The 20,558-nt window shown below is 52.6% G+C and overlaps 1 protein-coding gene and 1 long non-coding RNA gene across 3 annotated transcripts in view; one reads left to right on the top strand and one right to left on the bottom strand.

The window, feature by feature from the left end:
- Positions 1-6,350: 6,350 nt before the first annotated feature.
- LOC131485810 (uncharacterized) lies at positions 6,351-12,920 on the bottom strand. Its single transcript, XR_009249025.1, has 2 exons — positions 12,149-12,920; positions 6,351-6,830 (listed from the first exon to the last, which is right to left on the bottom strand). It is a non-coding gene; the product is annotated as an uncharacterized LOC131485810 (long non-coding RNA).
- A 1,978-nt stretch (positions 12,921-14,898) lies between these two features.
- The window catches only part of ADA (adenosine deaminase), a 28,148-nt gene continuing 22,488 nt past the window's right edge, over positions 14,899-20,558 (top strand). The window contains exon 1 of one of the 2 annotated variants that reach the window (XM_058685714.1): positions 14,899-15,038. In XM_058685714.1, coding sequence (XP_058541697.1) covers positions 15,006-15,038 — 33 coding nt within the window. In that variant the 5' untranslated portion in view covers positions 14,899-15,005. The remainder of the gene's footprint in view (positions 15,039-20,558) is intronic. The other variant, XM_058685716.1, reaches the window with a different exon arrangement.

Here is a 20,558-nt window from a genome sequence, read left to right as displayed (position 1 = left end):
CTCTCCGCAGCACGAGATCCCCACCATGCCCACCCCATGAACCTCGAGCATCGCTTCTTCTAGGAGGCCTCCAGAGCCAGTTCGCTGCCCCAGGATGCTGGAGACCAAGTCTGTCTAGCTCACTGTTTGCCCTCAGTATATTTTGAGCAGTACCTGGTATACAGTAGGCTCACAGGCTCAGAAGGCTGAAGTGACCTACCAGGGTCACCCAGATAGTAACTGCCAGGGCTGGGAATCCACCTGGAAGGAAGGAACTAACGAACGAATGGAGGGAGGGAGGGAAGGAAGGAAGGAAGGAAGGAAGAAGAGGAAGGAAGGAAGAGATGAGGAAGAGGGGGGAGGAAAGGATGGAGGGAAGGAAGTATTGAGGGAAGGAAGGAGGAGGAAGAAGAGAGGGAGGGAAGGAAGGAAGAAGAAGGAAGAGAGAGGCAAGGAAGGAAGGAAGGAGGGAGAGAAGGAAGAAAAGAAGGAAGGAGGAAGAGAGGGAAGGAAGTAGGGAGGGGAGGGAGGGAGGAAGAAAAAAAGAGAAAGGAAGAAGAGAGAAGGAAGGAGGGGAGGGAGAAAGGGAGGGAGGAAGTAACCTCAGCTTCCCAGATGAACCGCACACCGCGGACAGAGAAATATACTTCTTGCCGGATCCCTCAGAGCCCTTGCCGGATCCCTCAGAGCCCTTGCCGGATCCCTCAGAGCCCTTGCCGGATCCCTCAGAGCCCTAGCCGGCCTGCTTCCCTTCCTCGGTCCTGCACAGCTGACTTGGAACTCAGGGAGGAGGTCCTCTGAGACCCTCAACAGAAATCTCCCTCCCGGGCACCATTGTGAAGCACAGAAGAGAGTGTCGACCCGGGTTTGAATCTCCAGGCCACCCCTTAGCAGCCCTATAGACTTGAGAAAGTTGGCCTCATCGTTATGCACCTCAATGTCCTCATCTATAATATGGGGTTTTTTTTTAATATTAAAAAAAATTTTTTTTAACGTTTATTTTTGAGACAGAGACAGAGCATGAATGGGGGAGGGTCAGAGAGAGAGGGAGACACAGAATCCGAAGCGGGCTCCAGGCTCTAAGCTGTCAGCACAGAGCCCGACGTGGGACTCGAACTTACGAACTGTGAGATCATGACCGAGCCGAAGTCGGACACGAGCACGCGCAGGGGAGGGGCAGAGAGATGGGGAGAGAGGAGCTCAGAAATGGGGCTCGAACTCACATCATGACCTGAGCCAAAGTCTAATGCTTAACCGACTGAGCCACCCAGGCGCCCCCTATAAAATGGGTCTTATGGCCGCACCTTGGTGGTGTTCGACCAGCAGAAGTGCTCTGGTCCCAGAGTAAGTGGCAACATCACCTTTGTGAAGCGAGGCCTGAGCAGAAGGCTTTTCTTCCTCCTTTGCCGTCTCAATGCTCCCCAACCTCCGGCCCAGGGGGCCTCACCCCTGGGCTTCTGACGCTGCCTTGCTGATGTCCACCAAGATGATCAACCTGCTTGTTACAGTCAAGTGACTTGGAATCCACGTGCGTCCCCCCATCCGCCTCTCGCTTTGAGGGCGAGGGCTGGCTCACCCCCGTGAGGGGTCAGGTGAGGGCCAGCCTCACACCCACAGAAGTCACAAGGCAGCTGCCCCAGGACTCTAAGTTCCTGTCATCGGGGCCAGACCTTCTCACTACACGTCCCCAGGGCCTGGCCCAGGGTCACACCCAGAAAATGTTGGTTGGGAATTAAGGTTGACACTGACACGCTGCCTGCCCCAAAACAGTCAGCCCTGACTCACTACAGTGGTCACTGGGGACTGGCCGGGGGCGGGGGTGGGGGCGGGGGTTGCATCTCCAGTGTTCTCTGCACCGTGATCAGCTGTGCTACGTGGCTCTCTTATTTCCCTACGGCCTCTAAGATAGATCCCTTTTCCCATTTCACAGAGGTGAAGGCTGAGGCTGGGGCAAAGCACTTGCCTGAACCCTCCCACACACTGAACCCTAGAGCCTGGAAGGGACATTCCCACCCGTGGACTCTGCCCCGGCCCTCCCTAGCAGTCATTAGGCCTAGAATTTCCCCCTCAAGGAGTCCTTCTTTTCGATTAAGGACTGGGCCACTGCTAAAATGTAATGCAGTGACAAATAGCTCTAATATTTAGTTTTAAAAATCCAACACTGTTTTCCACCCAGAGGTCAAAACAGCTGTGAGCTCCTCAAGGGAAGGAAGGGTTTCCTGGGGGTTCTCACGTCCTCCTTCCCTGTCGTGGGGCCTGGTGTGGAGTAGGCATGCAGTAGATGTTTGTGGAACGAGCTGTGCGAGTGCAAAACGAGGAGGAGGCCGCCGCCTCACCGATAGACTCCTGCGGGAGGCCGCCTGGCACGGAGGCCACGGAATGAACAGCAGGGGTCCAGGGGAGGACCTGGGGAGTGGCCCTAGGCGGTGGCTGAGCCACCAGAGAAAAGGAGTGGGCGGGGGGAGGACCCGTGGCTGGCCTACAGACTGTGGTGGGACCAGGATACATGCCTTAGCAATTTTAAAGCCTTGAACGTTGGGGCTGCTTGTTATGGCAACCTATTCTGACTAATACAGCTTCTTCCGAAAAGTCGGAAATCGGGTAGCACTGGGCTCACTTTTCCACGCGGCAACGTTAAGCTGCCCCTTTCAGCCTGGCTGGGATTTTCTAGCTCACCTGATCCCTGACCTCAGTCTTCCTGATTGAGGCACACAGAAGACAAGGGACGAGTTCGAGGTCACAGTGTATTGGTGGGCAGAGCTGAACTTGGACTGAAGTCTCATGGCTCCTGGTCCAGGATTCTTTCTTAAGTTCTTTACTTGCGAGCAGAGAGGAAGTGAGAAAAAGAGGGAGAGGTTCAAAGTCTAGGGCCCTTTGGGGGTAAAGGGGGAGCTAAGTGGCAAAGAGGGGAAGGGGGCACCCCATGTAGTGGAGGGTGTGAAAAGATGGGGGAACCACGACTACTCTGATTCCAGTTTGCAGAAGGCTCAGAAATGCCCTACGGGCAAAATCAGGCGCCTTCCCCAAGGGGCTAGACCTGCGTCTGGCGTGGAGGCCTGACCCCAATCCTCCCTTTCTCTCTCCCTCTTGGGAAAGAGCCCACGTCCCTGGTTGCCAAAGCTTCACTGAAAACACGCAGAAGCCAATTTTCCTTCCCAGACAATCACACCCAGAAAGAAACAATCTGCAAAATAATCCCCTGTCGAGGCAGTTGTGCCAGGAATGTGTGCGTCAGGAGGGCGGGGAGGGCACTCTGTGAAGGGTGGAGAGCCGTTGGAGGCGAGCCCTCTCCCAGTGGCTGTGCTGGGGGGCTTCGCCTGCTCCTTGAAGTCACTGTAACTCCCTAGTAACCCGCCAAGCATGCATTTCCCGGAGTGCATTTCCCAGACACGCCCCAACTAGTCTCCTCTGACACTTTTCTGCAAGTAAATCAGTGTCTTTGGTGGTGATTTTGTGGATGCCCAGGGGCTGCTGAGGGGCCGTGACTCCTTCTTTGGCTTTACCATATCACCTCCCAGACCAGACCCACGGAACCCATGGCCGCTTTGCCGGAAGCTCAGCTTGCTCGTGACTTTGCCACGCTGATGACCACCACCCACGCCCCTGCTCTGGCCACCGGGGCCCAGCGGGCTCCCCAGCTCAGACCCAGGAAGGTGCTTGGGGACTTGAATTTGCATCCAGCTGCCACTATCGCCAACAACCACCCACCATCCGCATATTGACAGGAACAGAGAGAAATTACTACACTGAGGGTCTGGGTAGAGAAAGAAGAAAAGAGAATGTCCCTTCACAGCTGCTGGTGCAGAAAGACCCCACTAGGGGGGCGCCTGGGTGGCGCAGTCGGTTGGGCGTCCGACTTCAGCTCAGGTCACGATCTCGCGGTCCGTGAGTTCGAGCCCCGCGTCGGGCTCTGGGCTGATGGCTCGGAGCCTGGAGCCTGTTTCCGATTCTGTGTCTTCCTCTCTCTCTGCCCCTCCCCCGTTCATGCTCTGTCTCTCTCTGTTCCAAAAATAAATAAATGTTGAAAAAAAAAATTAAAAAAAAAAAAAAAGAAAGACCCCACTAGGAAGCTTCAGGAACGAGTGGGGACCTTGGGCACAAAAGCCTGAGTTGTCCTTAAGGAGCAATTGTGTGGTAGCTACACCAGATGTCCGTTAAACAATAATACCAGCAGGGGCACCTGGGTGGCTCCGTCGCTTAAGCATCTGACTCTTGATTTCAGCTCAGGTCATGATCTCACGGTTGGTGAGTTTGAGCCCTCGTGGGGCTCTGTGCTGACAGCGGGGAGCCTGCTTGGGATCCTCTCTCTACCTCTCTCTTTGCCCCTCCTCTGCTTGTGCTCTCTCTTTCAAAAATAATAATAATAATAATAACACCAGCAAACTGTACACGTCTACAACTCCTTCCCCGTACTTCTGAATCCAAGAAATTCTGAACAAAATAAGGTTAGTACCAAAATTCATTTGGTGCCCCAAATCTAACCTGAGCACATGTATAAATATTCATACATTCTTTTCTGCAGAAATATTAATGTGTTTAATTATGGGATGCTAACCCAGACCCCACTGGTGTGTTACATAACATAAGGTGTGTGCTTTGTCTTTTTTTTAAAAAAGATTTTATCTTGTTTTTTTAGAGAGAGTGTGAGCTGGGAAGAGGGACAGAGGGACAGACAGAATCTTTTTTTTTTTTTTTTTTTTTTAATTTTTTTTTTTCAACGTTTTTTATTTATTTTTTTTTTTGGGACAGAGAGAGACAGAGCATGAATGGGGGAGGGGCAGAGAGAGAGGGAGACACAGAATCGGAAACAGGCTCCAGGCTCCGAGCCATCAGCCCAGAGCCTGACGCGGGGCTCGAACTCACGGACCGCGAGATCGTGACCTGGCTGAAGTCGGACGCTCAACCGACTGCGCCACCCAGGCGCCCCGGGACAGACAGAATCTTAAGCAGGTTTCATGCTCAGCGCAGAGCCTGACATGGGGCTCAGTCCCACGACCGGGGGATCATGACCTGAGCCAAAATCAAGAGTTGGATGTTCAACCAACTGAGCCACTGAGGCGCCCCTTTAAGGTTTTATTTTTAAGTAATCTCTACACCCAACGTGGGGGCTCAAACTTACAACCCCGAGATCAAGAGTCAAACGCTTCACTGACCAAGCCAGCCAGGCGCCCCTGGTGTGTGCTTTCTAAAACCCAAAAGCTTCCAAAATCCCAAAACACACGAGGGCCCTGAGACATCAGGGTTTCAGATAAGAGATGGTGGCCTGTAAACATTCTAAGTGCTTTATATCTATTAACTCACTTGATCCTTGCAGAAACCTACGGAGTAGACTTGTTCTGACTATGATTCCCGTTTTATAGATGAGGAAACTGAGGCAGAGAGAGGTAAAGTGACTTGCTTCAGAGCTGGTGAGTGTTGGAGCTAGGGTTTGGCCCCCGCATCCTGGCTCCAGAGCGCGCTCTCTGAGCTACTCCACCATCTGTCCAACTGTCCTGTGTCCCCAGAAACTCCTAGTCCCACCAAACTAGGGCGGTCGGTCACCCTAGTTCTTGGGGACCATGTGCCCCTTTCCTTTTTTTTTGTTTTTTAATTTTTTTTTCAATGTTTTTTATTTATTTTTGGGACAGAGAGAGACAGAGCACGAACGGGGGAGGGGCAGAGAGAGGGAGAGACACAGAATCGGAAACAGGCTCCAGGTTCCGAGCCATCAGCCCAGAGCCCGACGCGGGGCTCGAACTCACGGACCGCGAGATCGTGACCTGGCTGAAGTCGGACGCTTAACCGACTGCGCCACCCAGGCGCCCCCATGTGCCCCTTTTCTTACCAGCATCACGAGCATCACGGTGCACGGAGGGGGTCCCAGGGTCTGGAGGTGCGTGTTGTTCATAGAACATGGCTCCTCAACCAAAACCAGGATCTCCTGCAGGCACTTCACCAAGACACCGGGAGAAAACTCTGGAGGAAAGGGTGACTCTGTCAGACTCACCGAGAGGCAATGTGTCTGTTCAGTCGTTTGTAAGGATAAGCGTGGCTCTACCTGGCTTTCCCCTTGAGCATTGACTTTGGACTCCATTGTAAACACAGTGGAAATATTGCTTTGGAGGGAGATTTACTCTGATGTTCCAATTCAGAAATGACTAACTCTCATCCCCACCTTCAAATTTTTAACTTGTTAAAGTCCACACTTCTCAGAAATGAGCCATATCAGAGATTTCTTTTTCCTAAGTACAAAGAAGAGGGCGGCAAGGCTGTCGCACTTGACAAGCAGGTTTGGGCTATGGAGGCGAGAGAGAAACATTCCCCGGGGTTAAGAGCAAGAGAGAACCCTGTGTGCTGAGGGCGCCCCAAGAATGCAGGCTGGAGGCTCCTGGTTAAACACGGCAGACTGAACACATTTATTCGCCTCCATTGTTTTTGAAATTCTAATAAAATGACATAAAAGCGTTTTTAAAAATGCACACCTCTCCACTGGGACAAAGAGACCATGTGAGGAGCTCACAGCAGATGAGAACAGTCAACCAAACTCTAGAAGCTGGAAAACAGATGCTAGGCTGACTTGAGAAACCCAGAAAGTTGAACCCTGACTGTTCAGGGGAGCCATCAGGACACAAGACAACTGGAGATCAAAGGCTCAGGGATGAGAGAGACCAAGAACCTCCAAAGACCGAGGTGTAGGGCAGGACTGAAAACAGAAAGGCTGGTGGTTATCTGTCTGGCAGACGGCGGACTTCTAAGTCTCCTTCCCCAGCTGGCACGGGCAGGACAGGACCTCCCGCCTGACAGCAGGAGGCTCACCCACGAGAGAGCCTGGGATGCTAATCTGTGATGTTCGCCGGGGCTCAGCGTGGAGCCTGGAATATAGCAGGTCCTTGGTAAGTTGTTGCTGTCATTGTTATATTCAGCTACCCTCTTTCGGTCTTATTCTCTGATTTTCTTCTCTTGGTCAGACAAGGCTGTAAAGACACCTGAGGCCTAGAAGGCAGAATCTGGCAGCCCGGCAACACCCCTCCGCCCATCCACACACCCTCCTCACACACCCAGTTCTTTGATGTGGCACAAATGGCTCATTGTCTCCTCTTCTTGAGCAGGTGGACCTCGCATTTTAGCTAGCTACCTTGCCTCCCGGCTATAAGCGTTTCTCAGTCTTCTTTTCAATTAGGTATGGCCATTTGACTATAAGAGTGGAAGTGGCATGAGGAAATCAGGAATTATCTTTAAAAGAGGAGAGCTCTTCCTTCACTCTGCTGTCTTGGGCTGCAGATGTGATGGCCAGTGCTCCAGCAGCCATGCTGGACAATGAGGATAAAGGCCACATGCTTGGGACGGCAGAGCAGAGAGATGGAAGGAGGCATCTGCACAGAGTTGCCGTACTAGCCTGCGTTGCCCATCTTTATACTTTTTTTTAATGTTTATTTTATTTATATTTGAGAGGGGAGACACAGAATCGGAAGCAGGCTCCAGGTGCTGTCTGAGCACTCAGCACAGCTGGAACTCGAGAATGGTGACATCATGACCCGAGCGAAAGTTAGCTGCCCAACCAACTGAGCCACCCGGGCGCCCCTCTTTATTTTTTTTTATTAGTATTCTTAGAGCTTTACTTCTTGGTTTTAATTAAGTTTAAAATTTATTATTGAAGTGTAATTGTGACATTCTGGTAGTCTCAGGTGTACAACGTATTGATCTGACAATTCTATAAATTACTCTTGCTCACCGTGATAAGTATAGTCACCGTCTGTCTGAACACATTTTAAACATTGAAAGTGTGGTTTCTGGATTTCCTTGAACACTCGGAGGATTCGCGTTTCGGCACAGCAGCATTTCTATGGGGCATCTGCCGTCTCACTGCACAGTCCTTACCTCCACTGCTCTCCCACGAGTGAGGCATGTCTGTGTACTATTCCACGAGCTAGGTCTGGCCGCGTGTGTCTTAGCCCACAGAATCCTATGACCTCGATTTGTATATGGGTTACGCTGCGAGTTAGGTATCTGTGTGGGTTATCCTACGAATCAGGGATGGCTCTGTGTTATCCCATGAGCTCAGTGTGTATATGTGTTATCTCCACTCAACAGATGAGGAAGTTGAGGCCCAGAGAGGACCGGCCCTGAGTCACAGAGCTGCAAGCGGTGGAACCAGGACTCCAGACTGTCTGCATTCCAAACTTGCTCTGTTGGTCTTTGAGTTTGCAACCCTTGACTTCCCAACCCCTTGCTGAAAGTTTCACAGAGGAAGACAATAGAGCCGAGGAGGAAGAAATAGTTGATGACCCTTGTCACATTGAATCAAATTGATGATGCTGGTTCCCCTGCTGCCCAGGAGCAAACCATGGAGAGGATGGGTTTTTTTTTTCTGCATATCCTCAGTGCCTGGTGCAGAGCCAACCGAGGGAACTACGTGCCAAACGAATGAGGTGACCTGCCCTCAGTCACACAGAGCCGGATGCGAACCCAGGGCTCCCGCCTGCCTACCCAGGCCTCTTCCCCCAGACCTGGCTGCTGTCCAACCTACCCTGCATCCCCTTGGATACTGGTAGAGGTCAAGAGCACAGGCTCTGAGTCTAGCATATTCACACCCAAATTCCAGCTTCATCTTTCACCACTTCGGGCCTTGATTTCTCCACCAGCAAATGGGGCTAATCATGGAACCTACATCATAGGGCTGCTGGGGGTGGGGGGGTGGGAATTTCTAGATGAAACCCTATGCCCGTGAATAACAGCGACCAGCATAAAATAGGTGCTCAATAAATAGTAGCTACTATTGTGACACAAATTTTGCATGAGTGTGTGCGGTAGGGAGGGGTTTACCTTTGTCTTGAAATTCTTTCCTTAGGCATCATCTTGCCCTCCCTTAATCCAAGGCAACCTGAGCCTGCACAGGGCTGGGACACAAGGTCATGCTCATTAAGGGCTTCCCATATACCTCAGAAGCTCAACAACAATAACCTTAATTGCCTACTTACATCCTATCATTCCACCAACGTGTAACAAGTGCCTACTTTCCCCCAGGCCCTGGGTCAGGGCTGGGGATCTGGGATAAGTTGACCCTGTCCTGCCTTTATAGACTATCCACCTGGCTGGTAAGGTTAGACAAGGTCACACAATTCTCTGACACACATACAATGACAAGTCTTATGGGAAGGTCACCTTCCCAGGTGCACTGCTGGACTACATGTCCCAGCCTTCCCAGTAATTCAGTATGGCACATGAGGCAGCTGTGGGGATTGAATGTGGGCAGGAGTGATGTGTGCACTTTGGAGCCCTTACACTCCTTAGTACTCTCTTCGCCCTGTGAATGGCTGGAATAAAGATGATCCCCAAGGCCACCTGAGACCCACATGTCGTAGGACCAAGTAGAGAGTTGCCACCTGCTCACAACTGTTATATAAGCAAGGACTCTATTTCTAGCCTATTTGCTGGGTATCTATAACGTTCTATGTGTAACAGTAGCTAGGGTTACCCCAACTGATAATCTGCCATGAAAGCCTGGTTCTCGTCTCTGTAACTTTTCCCCTTCCCAACTCGAACAATCACATTGGGCTCTGTAGTACTAAGTTACCAGCTTAATTTAACTGGACATGATATTCCTGATCACTATTGTGTCCAATTAGAATATTCTTTGTGGGGGATAAGCTTAGGAATCCCCCGGCTTTACACCAATGGGTTAACAAGGCATAAAGAAATAAAGTCATAATATGCTCACACCCGAGTTTGGGTAAACCAGATTGGCACCCCGAGAATAGAGAGGCACAAAGGTGCAGAAATAGGTGCAAAGGCACCCCAAAATAGGGAGGGGGTGCAGAGCCCCCCAAATAGGGAGAGGCAAAGGCCTGAAATAGGAATGGCACAAAGGTGCCCAGCACACAGGTGTATGAAATAAACAAGATTAGATGTTCAGGGTGGAAGCAGCCCAATTCAGTACTCTGGCAGAAAAGCTGCTTTCCCAGGACAGGGCCAGGGTAGGTAAACTGGTGATTTGGACAAGGGATTGCCGCTGCAGGCAAAGCAGCCAAGAGTGGAGACGGTTAACAAAAGCAAAGGTGCCTTGTCAGCCCTGAGGTTATTTCCTCTGTCTCATCCCCTCGGCAAAGATAAACAGGGGTGCTGCCTCACGTCCACTGTAAACAACCTTCCTCCCGACTGCCCGGCGCCCGGATTTTGTTTTATATTGACCCAGACCCCAAACACTGTTTATCTTCAAAACCCCCCTCTTTCCTCACGTTCCCAAGTTAACGTTGCCAGTTTCCTTGTCTCTTTGTACACACCCATCACGTTTGTAAGCCTTCCGATACTAATTAAAACGGGGCAAGGATCCTTATTCGGGGCTCTTGTCTTTTCCGGGACATCAGCCATCTCTGGCTTTAATCCTGCGTTGGCTCTTTTGCTGGCCGAAAGAGAACTTTAGACTTAGAGTCTATGACAATTCTTATTCATTAGTTCTCTGTTTTCATTCATTCATTCATTCATTTGTTGTTGTTGTTGTTGTTGGCTGGAATTAGATCCCGAGGTAGATTTTTCTCTCTCCACCCCTCTTCCAACTCTGTAGACATTGGCCTACCCTGTATTTATGTGAAGGTCAAGACCAGCCTATATCACCCAGGGTCCCAGCAGAAAGCAGGCAAACACTCAGACTGAATAATTGAGGGGAGTTTAATAAAGGAATTATATTCATTAAGAAGATGAATACATTCTGAGGATATAATGTATAACAGGATGGCTTACGTGGATAACACTTTTGCAAAACTGAAATGTTGAAATGTGCTAAGAGTAAAACATAAGTGTCCTCACCAAAACAAACAAAGAGGTAAATATACGATGATGAGTGTGCTAATTAACTTGATGGTGGGGGGAGAATCTTTTCACATGTATGCTTAGATCATCACATTATACACTTTGGTTTTTTTTTTTTTTTAATTTTTAAAGTTTATTTTGAGAAAGAGCGTGCAAGCGGGGGAAGGGCACAAAGAGAGGGGGACAGAGGATCCCAAGCGGGCTTGGAGCCCAATGCGAGGCTCGAACCTACAAACCGTGAGATCCTGACATGAGCCAAAGTTGGACGTTTAACTGACTGAGCCACCCAGGTGGCCCATATTGTACACTTTGAATATCTTACAATTTCATTTGTCAATCATCCCTCAGTAAAGCTGGGAAAAAACAAGGGATTCACAAAGCTGTGGCCAGGCGTGGCTGTCAGGGCCCAGCCCGAGAGCCCTCAGCATCGCCTCTGCATGGCACTCATGCCATGTAGTATCAGGGTCCGTCTCCTGCTCGTTCTTTCTCCTGGTGTTTTCTAGCCATGGGAACAAGCTGAGCCAGCGGGTTGAGCAAGCCCGGAGTGCCCAGAAGTGAATGTCCTCAAAGTCAAAGGGCAGTTGATAGATAAACCTCCCGGCCTCCTCACTGCTCAGCAGGGTTAACTCTGACACGTACTCTACATGGTCTCCCGGAGTTCGCTGCACAACTGAGCTCTGGGCGCCTGGTCCTGTAGCCCGTCTGCATCGGCTCCCTTCCTGTCTTCCTGCGTCTCCTGGGCCTCTTCCCAAATACACAGCCTGGTACTCAAATCTTCACCTCAGGCTCTGCTTCCAGGGAACTCGAACCCAGAGCAGAGCTTCTGGAAAGCAAGAAGGGGTGGCGCAGTAGCCTGAGGCTGGTAACTAAAGGAATCATTGCCTTTGAAGGTGGGCAGTGTGGCTTGGACCGGACCGCCTGCCAGGAGCTGTGGCCTTGGTGGAGAGACACAGCTGACCCGGTGACTGACTGTGCAAGGGGGGAGAGAAGGAACAAACATCCTGACGTCTCCCTCCTCCCACTTTCTGACCTCCTGCTGCTGCCCCCTCTATTGGCCAAACCCAAGTCAGAGGGCAAGAGCGGCTGATGGTGTTTCCGTAGTGGGGGTGCTGCCTGGCACGGAGCAGTGCGTAAGAGCAAACACAAGCCGGGCAGCACACAGCCCGATCGCTTCTCTTTGTGTTCGACCTGCTTGAGAAGGCAGAATTTTGATAGTTCAGGATCTGCGAAAAGGCTTTTCCGGGTGTCAGAATGGCATAAACTCAGGTGCAGAGACTGGAGGGGCTGGGTGGCTAGGCACTAAGCATCCCTGTTATCTCCTTCTGCTGGACCGTCTATCCCCCACGATTTAGTGGCTTCAAATAACCACCATTTTATTACATACCACAACTCTGTAGGTCAGGAGTTTGGGTTGGGGTCAGCTGGGTAATTCTTCGGTTCCACATGGCACGGCCCAAGTCACAAATTCAGTTGGCGGCTGCTCTGGTCCGGAGGGTCCAACACGGCTTCCCTGGTGTGTTTGGTTTCTTGGTGGGAGTGGTAGAAAGGCTGGGCTCAGCTAGACTGCAGAGGCTCTACATGGGGTCTCCAGCAGGATGGGCTCAAGGTGGTTGGACTTGAGCAGCAACTCAGGGTTCCCAGAGAGAGTGTTCAAGAGGCCCCGGTGGAAGCTGCCAGGCTTTTGATGAGCCAGGCTCAAAGTCCAGGAATGTCCTTTCCATCGTGTTCTGTTGAACAAGGCCCTCCGTCCAGCCCAGATACACAAGGAAGGAAAGCCATAACGGGAGGAACAGCAAAGAACTTGTGATCGATCGCCTTTACTCCACCAGCAAGTCGCCCAGGTTGACTAGTGTCTGGGAAACGCACCAGGAAGTCAAGGGACAGATGTGGGAGAGGGACCAGAAAGTCATGACAGGGGCTGGGGAGATAGCAACAAGGCAGAGAGTGAAGGCTCTAGAGTTGGATTCGGATTCAATTCCATCTCTGCTACTCACAATGTGCGCTAAGCAGGCTGTTCCACTGTCTGAGCCTCAGTGTCCTTATCTGTAAAATGAGGAAGTCTGTTCCCACTGCACAGCATTGCTGCGAAGATTCAACGGGATGGTCCTATAAAGCGCTTCCCAGGGTACCTGGCCCCAAGTGTGTCTCAATAAATGAGAGCCATTCTTTTTTTAAACGTTTATTTATTTTTGAGACAGAGAGAGACAGAGCATGAATGGGGGAGGGTCAGAGAGAGGGAGACACAGAATCTGAAACAGGCTCCAGGCTCTGAGCTGTCAGCACAGAGCCCGACGCGGGGCTCGAACTCACGGACCGCGAGACCATGACCTGAGCCGAAGTCGGCCGCTTAACCGACTGAGCCACCCAGGCACCCCAATGAGAGCCATTCTTATCCTGAGTTACATGGAGAGCCAGGAAAGGGTCTTGCAAAAAACTCTGACTCCAACCACGTATTGGAAGGGTCATTTTTGACCTACTCTCTCCCTCACTCCCACATACAACCCAACCCAAGTCCAGCTGATTTTACCCTGTAAGTGTAGCTTGAATCTGATTTTCCCCATCTCTTCCACTGTCACCACACTCTGCCTAGACCACTGCAGCAGCTCCCTTTCTAGTCCCCCAGGGATGTCCTCTGCACCCCACTGCCTCCCCGCCCCCCCGCCCCCGCCAATGTTTTCCCCTCACAGCAAGCGAGCCCAGGCTTAACCTGTAACATGCATGTGTACTCAAAGCACCTGGAATCTTGTTAAAATACAGATTCCAGTTCAGCAGGGCTGGGATGGGGGCTGGAAGTGTGCATTCTAATCAGCCCCAGGGAATAGACGCCAATGATCCCCGGACCATACTTTGAGTAGCTGGAGACTTTTTTTCCCCAAATAAAAGTTTGATCCTGTTTTGCCTCCATTTACACCCTCCACTGATTTTTCCAGTGCTCTCAGGAGCAAAGACCAATCAATCCCTCACCATGTCCCCCACACCCCTGTGTGATCTAGCTCTCACCTGACTAGCCCCATGCCACCCACTTCCCACCCTATTTCCCCCTTATATATCAATTTATTTATAATATTATGAAATGAAATAATGCTACTCAAATACTGGACCACCACCAGTAACCAGAATGTACCTGTGAACTCTTCTTCCCCTTCTTTCCCATTCCCCTGAGACAACATTCTTAAGTTTGTGTTTATCTTTCCCTTTAAAAGTTTTTTCTACATGTGCATGTGCCCACACAAGCATATTTTTGGTTTTGCTTTTACCATACATTCTAAAAGTTGCATCATAGTGTACATAGTTTTTCTGCAACTTATTTCTTCATGCAGAGTTGTTTCCGAGATACGTCTAGCTTCTCTGCAGCTCGAGTCCATTCAATTTCACGGTTGTGTAACATTCTATAGTGAAAATCCCAGTTTTTGCCCACTCTGTGCGGATGGGCATTAGGGGGTGTTTCCAGTGCTGTCTGCTGTGAGGCACAGTGCTGCTGTGAACATCCTCGAAAATGCTCTCTGACTGCACGCAGGCGGGTTTCTCAAGGGTAAATGCCTAGGAGGGGATCTGCTATGCCTCCCTCCTCGCCGTTCATTCCCCAGAGCCCTGGGGTCTCACAGAGAATGTTCTCTCCACGTGGGCTGCCCTCTGCCACTCCACCCCTACTCTCCCCGCCCCACCTAGTAAACCCAGAGAAGCCTTCGCCGACCTGTAAGCCACGGCTAGTCCCCATTAAGGCCCCCGACTGTACATTTATGTTGTGGGATTATGTGATGAGCGTGTGTCTCGCCCATTAGAGTGCAAGCCACACGAGGTCTGTGACGCTCACCGTTCCCAGCTTCCAGGTCGGGCCTGGCACGCTGCAGGCGCCCAGGAGGTAGCTTGAATGCTGCTCGAGGGGCCAGGAGGGAGGCAGAGCCAGCCAGGCGGCTGGAGCCCGAGCCCACAGGTGGCTCCAACACTGCGTCCCGGGGCCGGAGGTTCAGGGCGGGCCACCGCCCAGGGGGCGCTCGGATTTGTCCCCGCCGCTCGCTAGGAATTCCAGGAAATACACTACCCCGGTCTGAGGGGCGGGGCGGGGGCTCCGGCTGGGGGGCGGGGCGGGGCTCCGGCGGGGCGGGAGCGGGGCGGGGGCTCCGGCTTGGGGGCGGGGCCGGGCCGCGTTAAGAGGATCGTGGCGGGCCGCGGTCTGGGCAGGTTCCCCGGGTGAGCATCTACCGGCGGAGGGAGCATTGCTGGGGCGCACGCTTGGCACCATGACCCAGACGCCCGCCTTCGACAAGCCCAAAGTGAGCGCGGGGGGGCCTTGGGGTCCGGGGGGTCTGGCTCCTTGTCTGGCTGGAGGGCTTAAGGGCGTCCACACCCCGGGAGCAAACCCGGGCCCCTGCAGCCAGCCGCTTTCTTCCCTCAGCTCAGGCCCCGGGGGTGCCTCCGGGCAGTTTAACGAGAGACAATGAGGCAGGGAGTGTCCTGAATCCCGAGGCGCCTCCGGCTGGCCTCCGAGTTTTGCTTCTGCCCCTGACTTGTCCTCTCTGAGTCTCAGTTTCACTACCTGGTAAATGGGCCTTGTTGGCTCCGCCAGCACCGGGTAGCTGTGTGAACCTTGGCAGGGGGCTTGACCTCTCGAACCTCAGCTGCAAAATGGGGCCCAGTGTCTACACCCCTAGGCACCTAAAGTGTTGCGGAAACAGCTTTACGCTCCGACACTGCGATGGGTTTGCGAGCGCTGAGGATCTCGGGTTTATGGATAGGCCAGTCGGAAGGACCGTGCCATAGAGCCGAGGGAGGGGAACAGGGCGCCCCTCTCTCCCCACGAGGGGCTGAGTGGGCTTTAGGCCTTGGGTTCATTCCAGGCCAAGCCACAGCCACTGGCCCCAAGGGGTAACTCCGTGGTCCCTCCTCCCACCAGCTGTGGCGTCTTGGGAATGTCTGGGTCAGGGAGGGTCTAGGCCCACTTGGCAGGGCTTTGGAGCACTGAGATTCAGTCCACAGAGGGGAAGGGTCCAGGAGTCCGCCCAGTAGAGTGAATGGGCTAGCAGGGTTTGAGACTGCTGGGGGTGGGGGGAGGGGTCACAGGAAGGAGTGAGCTGTAATCAGACTCCACTTCCTTCTCTGAGAAATGGGTGCGAAGGATGACGGCAGATACCATAAAAGACTTGGTGAGTGTCCCACGTGTGTGCGTGTGTGAGTGAGAGAGCGCGAGAGAGAGCTGGGTGAGAGCTGGAGGAGGTAAGGCCTGTCCCTCACTGCCGATGCCCCCACCACAGGGTAAATGCTCCGCTACTCTGCCACAAGTCAGTGCTGGGGAGCGCTCCTGCGGAACCCTACCCCACGCCTCCCCTGCACCTTGTCTGGGTGCCCCCATCTTCGGTGCCTGTTTCCTTGTGAGGGCTTTTTTTTTTTTTCCCCCTTTTCTTTTTAAAATGCTTTTGGATTCCCTCTGCCCTTGGGCAGGGGAACCACCTTACCTTGTTATGAATCCTAAGGCAGTAGACAAAGCCCCCTGACTGGAAGCGACATTGGAGCTATGGAGAGGATAGGTAACACTTCTGCAGAACTTGCTGTGTGCTCCACATCTGTCCCTGCAATACTTGTAACAGCCCTGTGAGGGAGAGGTCATTGTTACCATTTTTTGGCTTCACCCAATCCTCTCTGATTCCAGCTGGTGGGTTACTTCCCCTCTCTGGGCCTCAGTTTCCACACCTGGGAAATGGGCCCCACCTGCTTGTGGGTGGTGTGGTGGTGGGGGGGGGCGGTACAGAGTTAAAAGGGGGTGCTTGGGAGGGAAGTAGAGTGTCCTCCTCTATGTAGGTGAAGATGGGATTGGATTTTATATTGCAAGGAGGGAATGTGCCTGCGCTGGCGGGAGAAGCAAGAAGGAGCCTGTCTCAGCCACTGCCTCCGGAGCCAGCTCCCCGCCTCCCTGTGGGGGGAACAGATAATCGTGAGAACTAGAATTAGTAGCCGGAGCTAATTGAGTTGTTAGGGCTCTGTGCCGGCTACCGTTCTCAACGCATTACCTTTATTAATTCATTTGATTCTCTCAGTGATTCCATGAGACAGCTGGTATCATCCCATTACACAGATGAATAGAGGGAAGATTAACAAGGCCTAAGATCCATGGCACGGAGGTAGCCAAGCTGGGGTTTGAGCCCAGAGTGGGGGGCTGGCTTCAAATATCCCATGCCCCATCCAGCTTTCCTGATATTGCCTTTGGAGACGCCTCTGAGGTAGAGGTGCCAGGGCCCAGGTGTAGGCCTGTCTGGGACAGGAGTCTTTGCTGGGCTGGTTGGCTTCTTATGCCTACCACCGGGTGAGGCCCAGGGCCCTGGCCAGCTTTAAGAAGGCAGAGCAAGGGTGTGCTTTCCAAACTTAAAATGTTAACTCGAATCACCTGAGTGCCTCGTTAACATTCAGACGCTGAACTGGTGGGTTTGGGGTGGAACTTGAGAGGGTCCCTTCCAAGCTCTCAGGTGATGCTAATAACACGGCTAGACCACGGACCAACCTCGGTTTGAGGGGCAAGGCCTTATCTGGTCGCCTACCTGGTCTGATAGTGTTACTCTCACAAATACTTCCTGAGTACCTGTCGGGCATTGGAGGAGGTATAGGGAAGGTGGAGTGGTGGCCCTTACCAGTCTCCTTCTACACGAGGCAAGGCTGGAAAATCCTGTGGTGCTCAGGAGTTCTTTGGCATGGAGGACAATGCTGGTCACCTGCCTATTTTTGTAATAACAGCGGCTGCCGGGTGCTTTTGGTGATTTACATCGCAGCGTTCTCTGGACAACTGGACGAGGTAGATATCTTCATCTGCCTTTACGTTACGGATGAAGAAACTGAGGCGTGGGGAGGGGAAGTGACTTGCCCAAGGCTACACAAAAGGAGTACCTGAAAGCTGTAGACAGGCAAGCGAGTTGGCCCAGGCCCGGAGCACACTTTCTACACTGTCCCTCCCCGATGCAGAGAACTGGGGCTAAATCTCCCACATCATTTTCTTTTAAGTAAGCTCTATGCCAGGGGCGTCTGGGTGGCTCAGTTGGTTAAGCATCGGACTCTTGGTTTCAGCTCAGGTCTTGATCTCACGGGTTTGCGTTGAGCTCTGCACTGACAGTGTGGAGCCTGCTTGGGATCCTCTGTCAAAAAAATAAATAAACTTAAAAAAAAAAAAAAAAGTAAGCTCTATGCCCAATGTGGGGCTTGAACTCACAACTCTGAGATCAGAAGTCTCCTGCGTTACTGAGCCAGCCAGGCGCCCTGCCCACAAAATTGTTCTTTCTCCTATTTGCATGTTTACTCTGTATCAGGCACCGTTCTAACTGCTTTGCCTATGTTCATCCAATGCTCACAGTAGCCCTTTAAGGTAGGTCTTCTTCATTGACATCTGAAGAAATGGCACAGAGAGGGGAAGGAACTTTATGCAAAGTCACACAGCCAGAAAGCAGAGCTAAACTTGAACCCAGTTCTACCTAAAACTGCCTAAAATTTGCAAGGCCAACTGCCTTGCAAATTTGCCCTTACCACTTTGCCGGGAAGGCACTTAGAATCAGAGTAACCTTGGGCTTCAGATGGACTGAGGGTGGATCCCTGCCTCACTGTTCAGCAGCTACAAGAGCTCTGGTGGACATTTCTCTGGACCTCTGCTTTCTTCTCTGTAAAATGGGTTGGTTCAAATCAAAGTCGTGGGATCTTGGGGAAATTGTGCTGAGTGGCACTTGTGAAGCCCCCGGCTGGCAAGCAGCAGGCCCTTAAGTGTGTTTTCCCTACCCCCCCAGGACTGCCGTGGGAGCCCCGGTGCCCTCTGGGAGGCCCCCTCCACCTTCAGAGTCCTTCTCATCTTTTGGACTTCCTGCCACAAAGCCCGTTGTTAGCACTTATTTGGGCTTTCAGTACTTTTTGGTTACTAGAGCCACCTGTGTTTAAAAAGCCCCTCAAAGAGCCCACCTGACCATTATAACTCAGATGGCCCTTGGGAGAGAAGGGAATGAATGAGATTAGATTTCAGGGAAGCCTTTTGTTTGACAGAGGAGGGCAGGACCAGAGAGGGTAAATGTGGTCACACAGCGAGGTGGGGGAGGCTGGCCGCGGTTCTGATTCTACGTCTAATCTTGGGGTTGGCTTGACCTGGGTGGGAAGGGGCCCTGTGAGCTGGGAAGGACTTGTCGACCTACCCAGTTGTCCTAGGAAGGTGCCCCCCTGGGGCGGGGAAGGATAGCACTGTAGCCTGGCTTCGGACAGGGGAGAAGAGGCGGCCAGGGGGTCCAAAGTGAGGTCCAAGCCTATCTGTACCCAGAGTGTTGGGGGGCAGGCTCACCCTCACCCCTTAAGGTTCTGAGGCCCCAGAACAGCAAGGTGAGGGAAGAAACAAGCTTGGTGTCCTTGTGACCATGGAAGCAGAGGAGTGAGCTTTCCTCTCTGTACAGTGGGAATGAGATGTGTATGAGCCTACATAAAACCTAGTGCAGGCCTGGCTCAGAGCGGGGCACCCAATGCCGGCCGCTCCTGTTCGTTATCCTTGTCCGGGTTCTCAACCATTCTGTTTAGATTTTACCAGTATTGACTCAGCTCTGATCTGCAGGATGAAGGGAGCGCCCTGTGGCTGTTACAGCCTCTGGCTTTGACTCAAACAGCTTCCGGGGCACTCAGCCGTCTGTGGCTGAGGGCTGGTTCCTTAATCTGGGTCTGTCTCCCCACCTATGAAGTGGGGAATAGCTGTGCCGAGCTCCTAGGCTGTTGCTCCACAGGATGTGCCCCTGGCTGAAGACACGCCCTCCCATCTCTGAAACTGGGGAAGCTCACGGCAGCTACTGAACGCTCTGCTCTGCTCCATCAGGCCCCCAGGAAGCAGGTGGCACAAGGAGACTGCTCGGCCCCTTCAGGTCCACGCCTCTGAGCTGCATGAGCTCAGATGTGGCTGAGCACAGAGGACTTTCTAGAGGAAGTGTGGCTGAAACAGCTTGTCCGCCCAGGGCCGCTCTGCCTCCTGGTTTTCCCGCAAAGGTTAGCTGAGAGGCCATGGTGGCCTGTGGGCACCGGCTCATTGCCAAGACCGGGGCTAGGGAGGGAGAGGGTGTCCGGCTGGCTGTGGGCACCTGTGGCTCATCCAGGTTCTGGGGGCTGGTCAAGGAGTCCTGTCTACGCTGCCCTCTCCCAGCCCAAGGGGGTAGGTCGGCCCCTCCCTCGTTTCAGGGAGAGGACACAGCGCTGCTGACCTAGAACAGAGAGTGGAGGAAACAGTCACTTGGTCACTCGACATGTGCTGAGCGCTTTTTGCTGTGCTGGGCACTGTCCTAAACACTGAAGATCCAGCATAACGACACAGAGTCCACACTTTCAGGGAACAAATAGGGAGACAGACGTGTTAAGTAAATTTCAAAAGTCAGCAGGATGAAAACAAAACCGGATATTGTGTTTGGGGGCGCCCTGTTCAACTTGGGTGTGCTTTGAAGGCACACTGCCTGCCAGTTAGGAGCCAGAGTCCGATCTGGGAGTGCCTGGCCCAGGAGTCCATGGACCTATGTCCTTGTCCTGGCTCTGCCACGGACACCTCGGTGAGTGAATGCACCTCCCTGGCCTCCACCTGGCTGGCTGGCGTCCCCTGAGAGCCAGACTCGGCACGTCTGCTCATGCCCCCACTGTGCCCAGCACCTGGGGGGAGCTTTAAGTTTTGGTAACTGAGGATGCTTCCTGCTCCTCTCTGGATTTCGTGCGTGCGTGTTTTTCAGATGCTGCTTGTGAGTCGGCCTCCTGGGGAGCAAGTGCAGGGGAGTGGGGGAGGGACTCCCTTGCAGAGAGGTCAGGTGGCCGGGCAC

The sequence above is a fragment of the Neofelis nebulosa genome, chromosome 9 (genome assembly GCF_028018385.1).
Source record: "Neofelis nebulosa isolate mNeoNeb1 chromosome 9, mNeoNeb1.pri, whole genome shotgun sequence".
Taxonomy (NCBI): Eukaryota; Metazoa; Chordata; class Mammalia; order Carnivora; family Felidae; genus Neofelis; species Neofelis nebulosa.
Note: the sequence above shows the minus strand (reverse complement) of the source record. Positions and strands in the feature narration are given on the sequence as shown.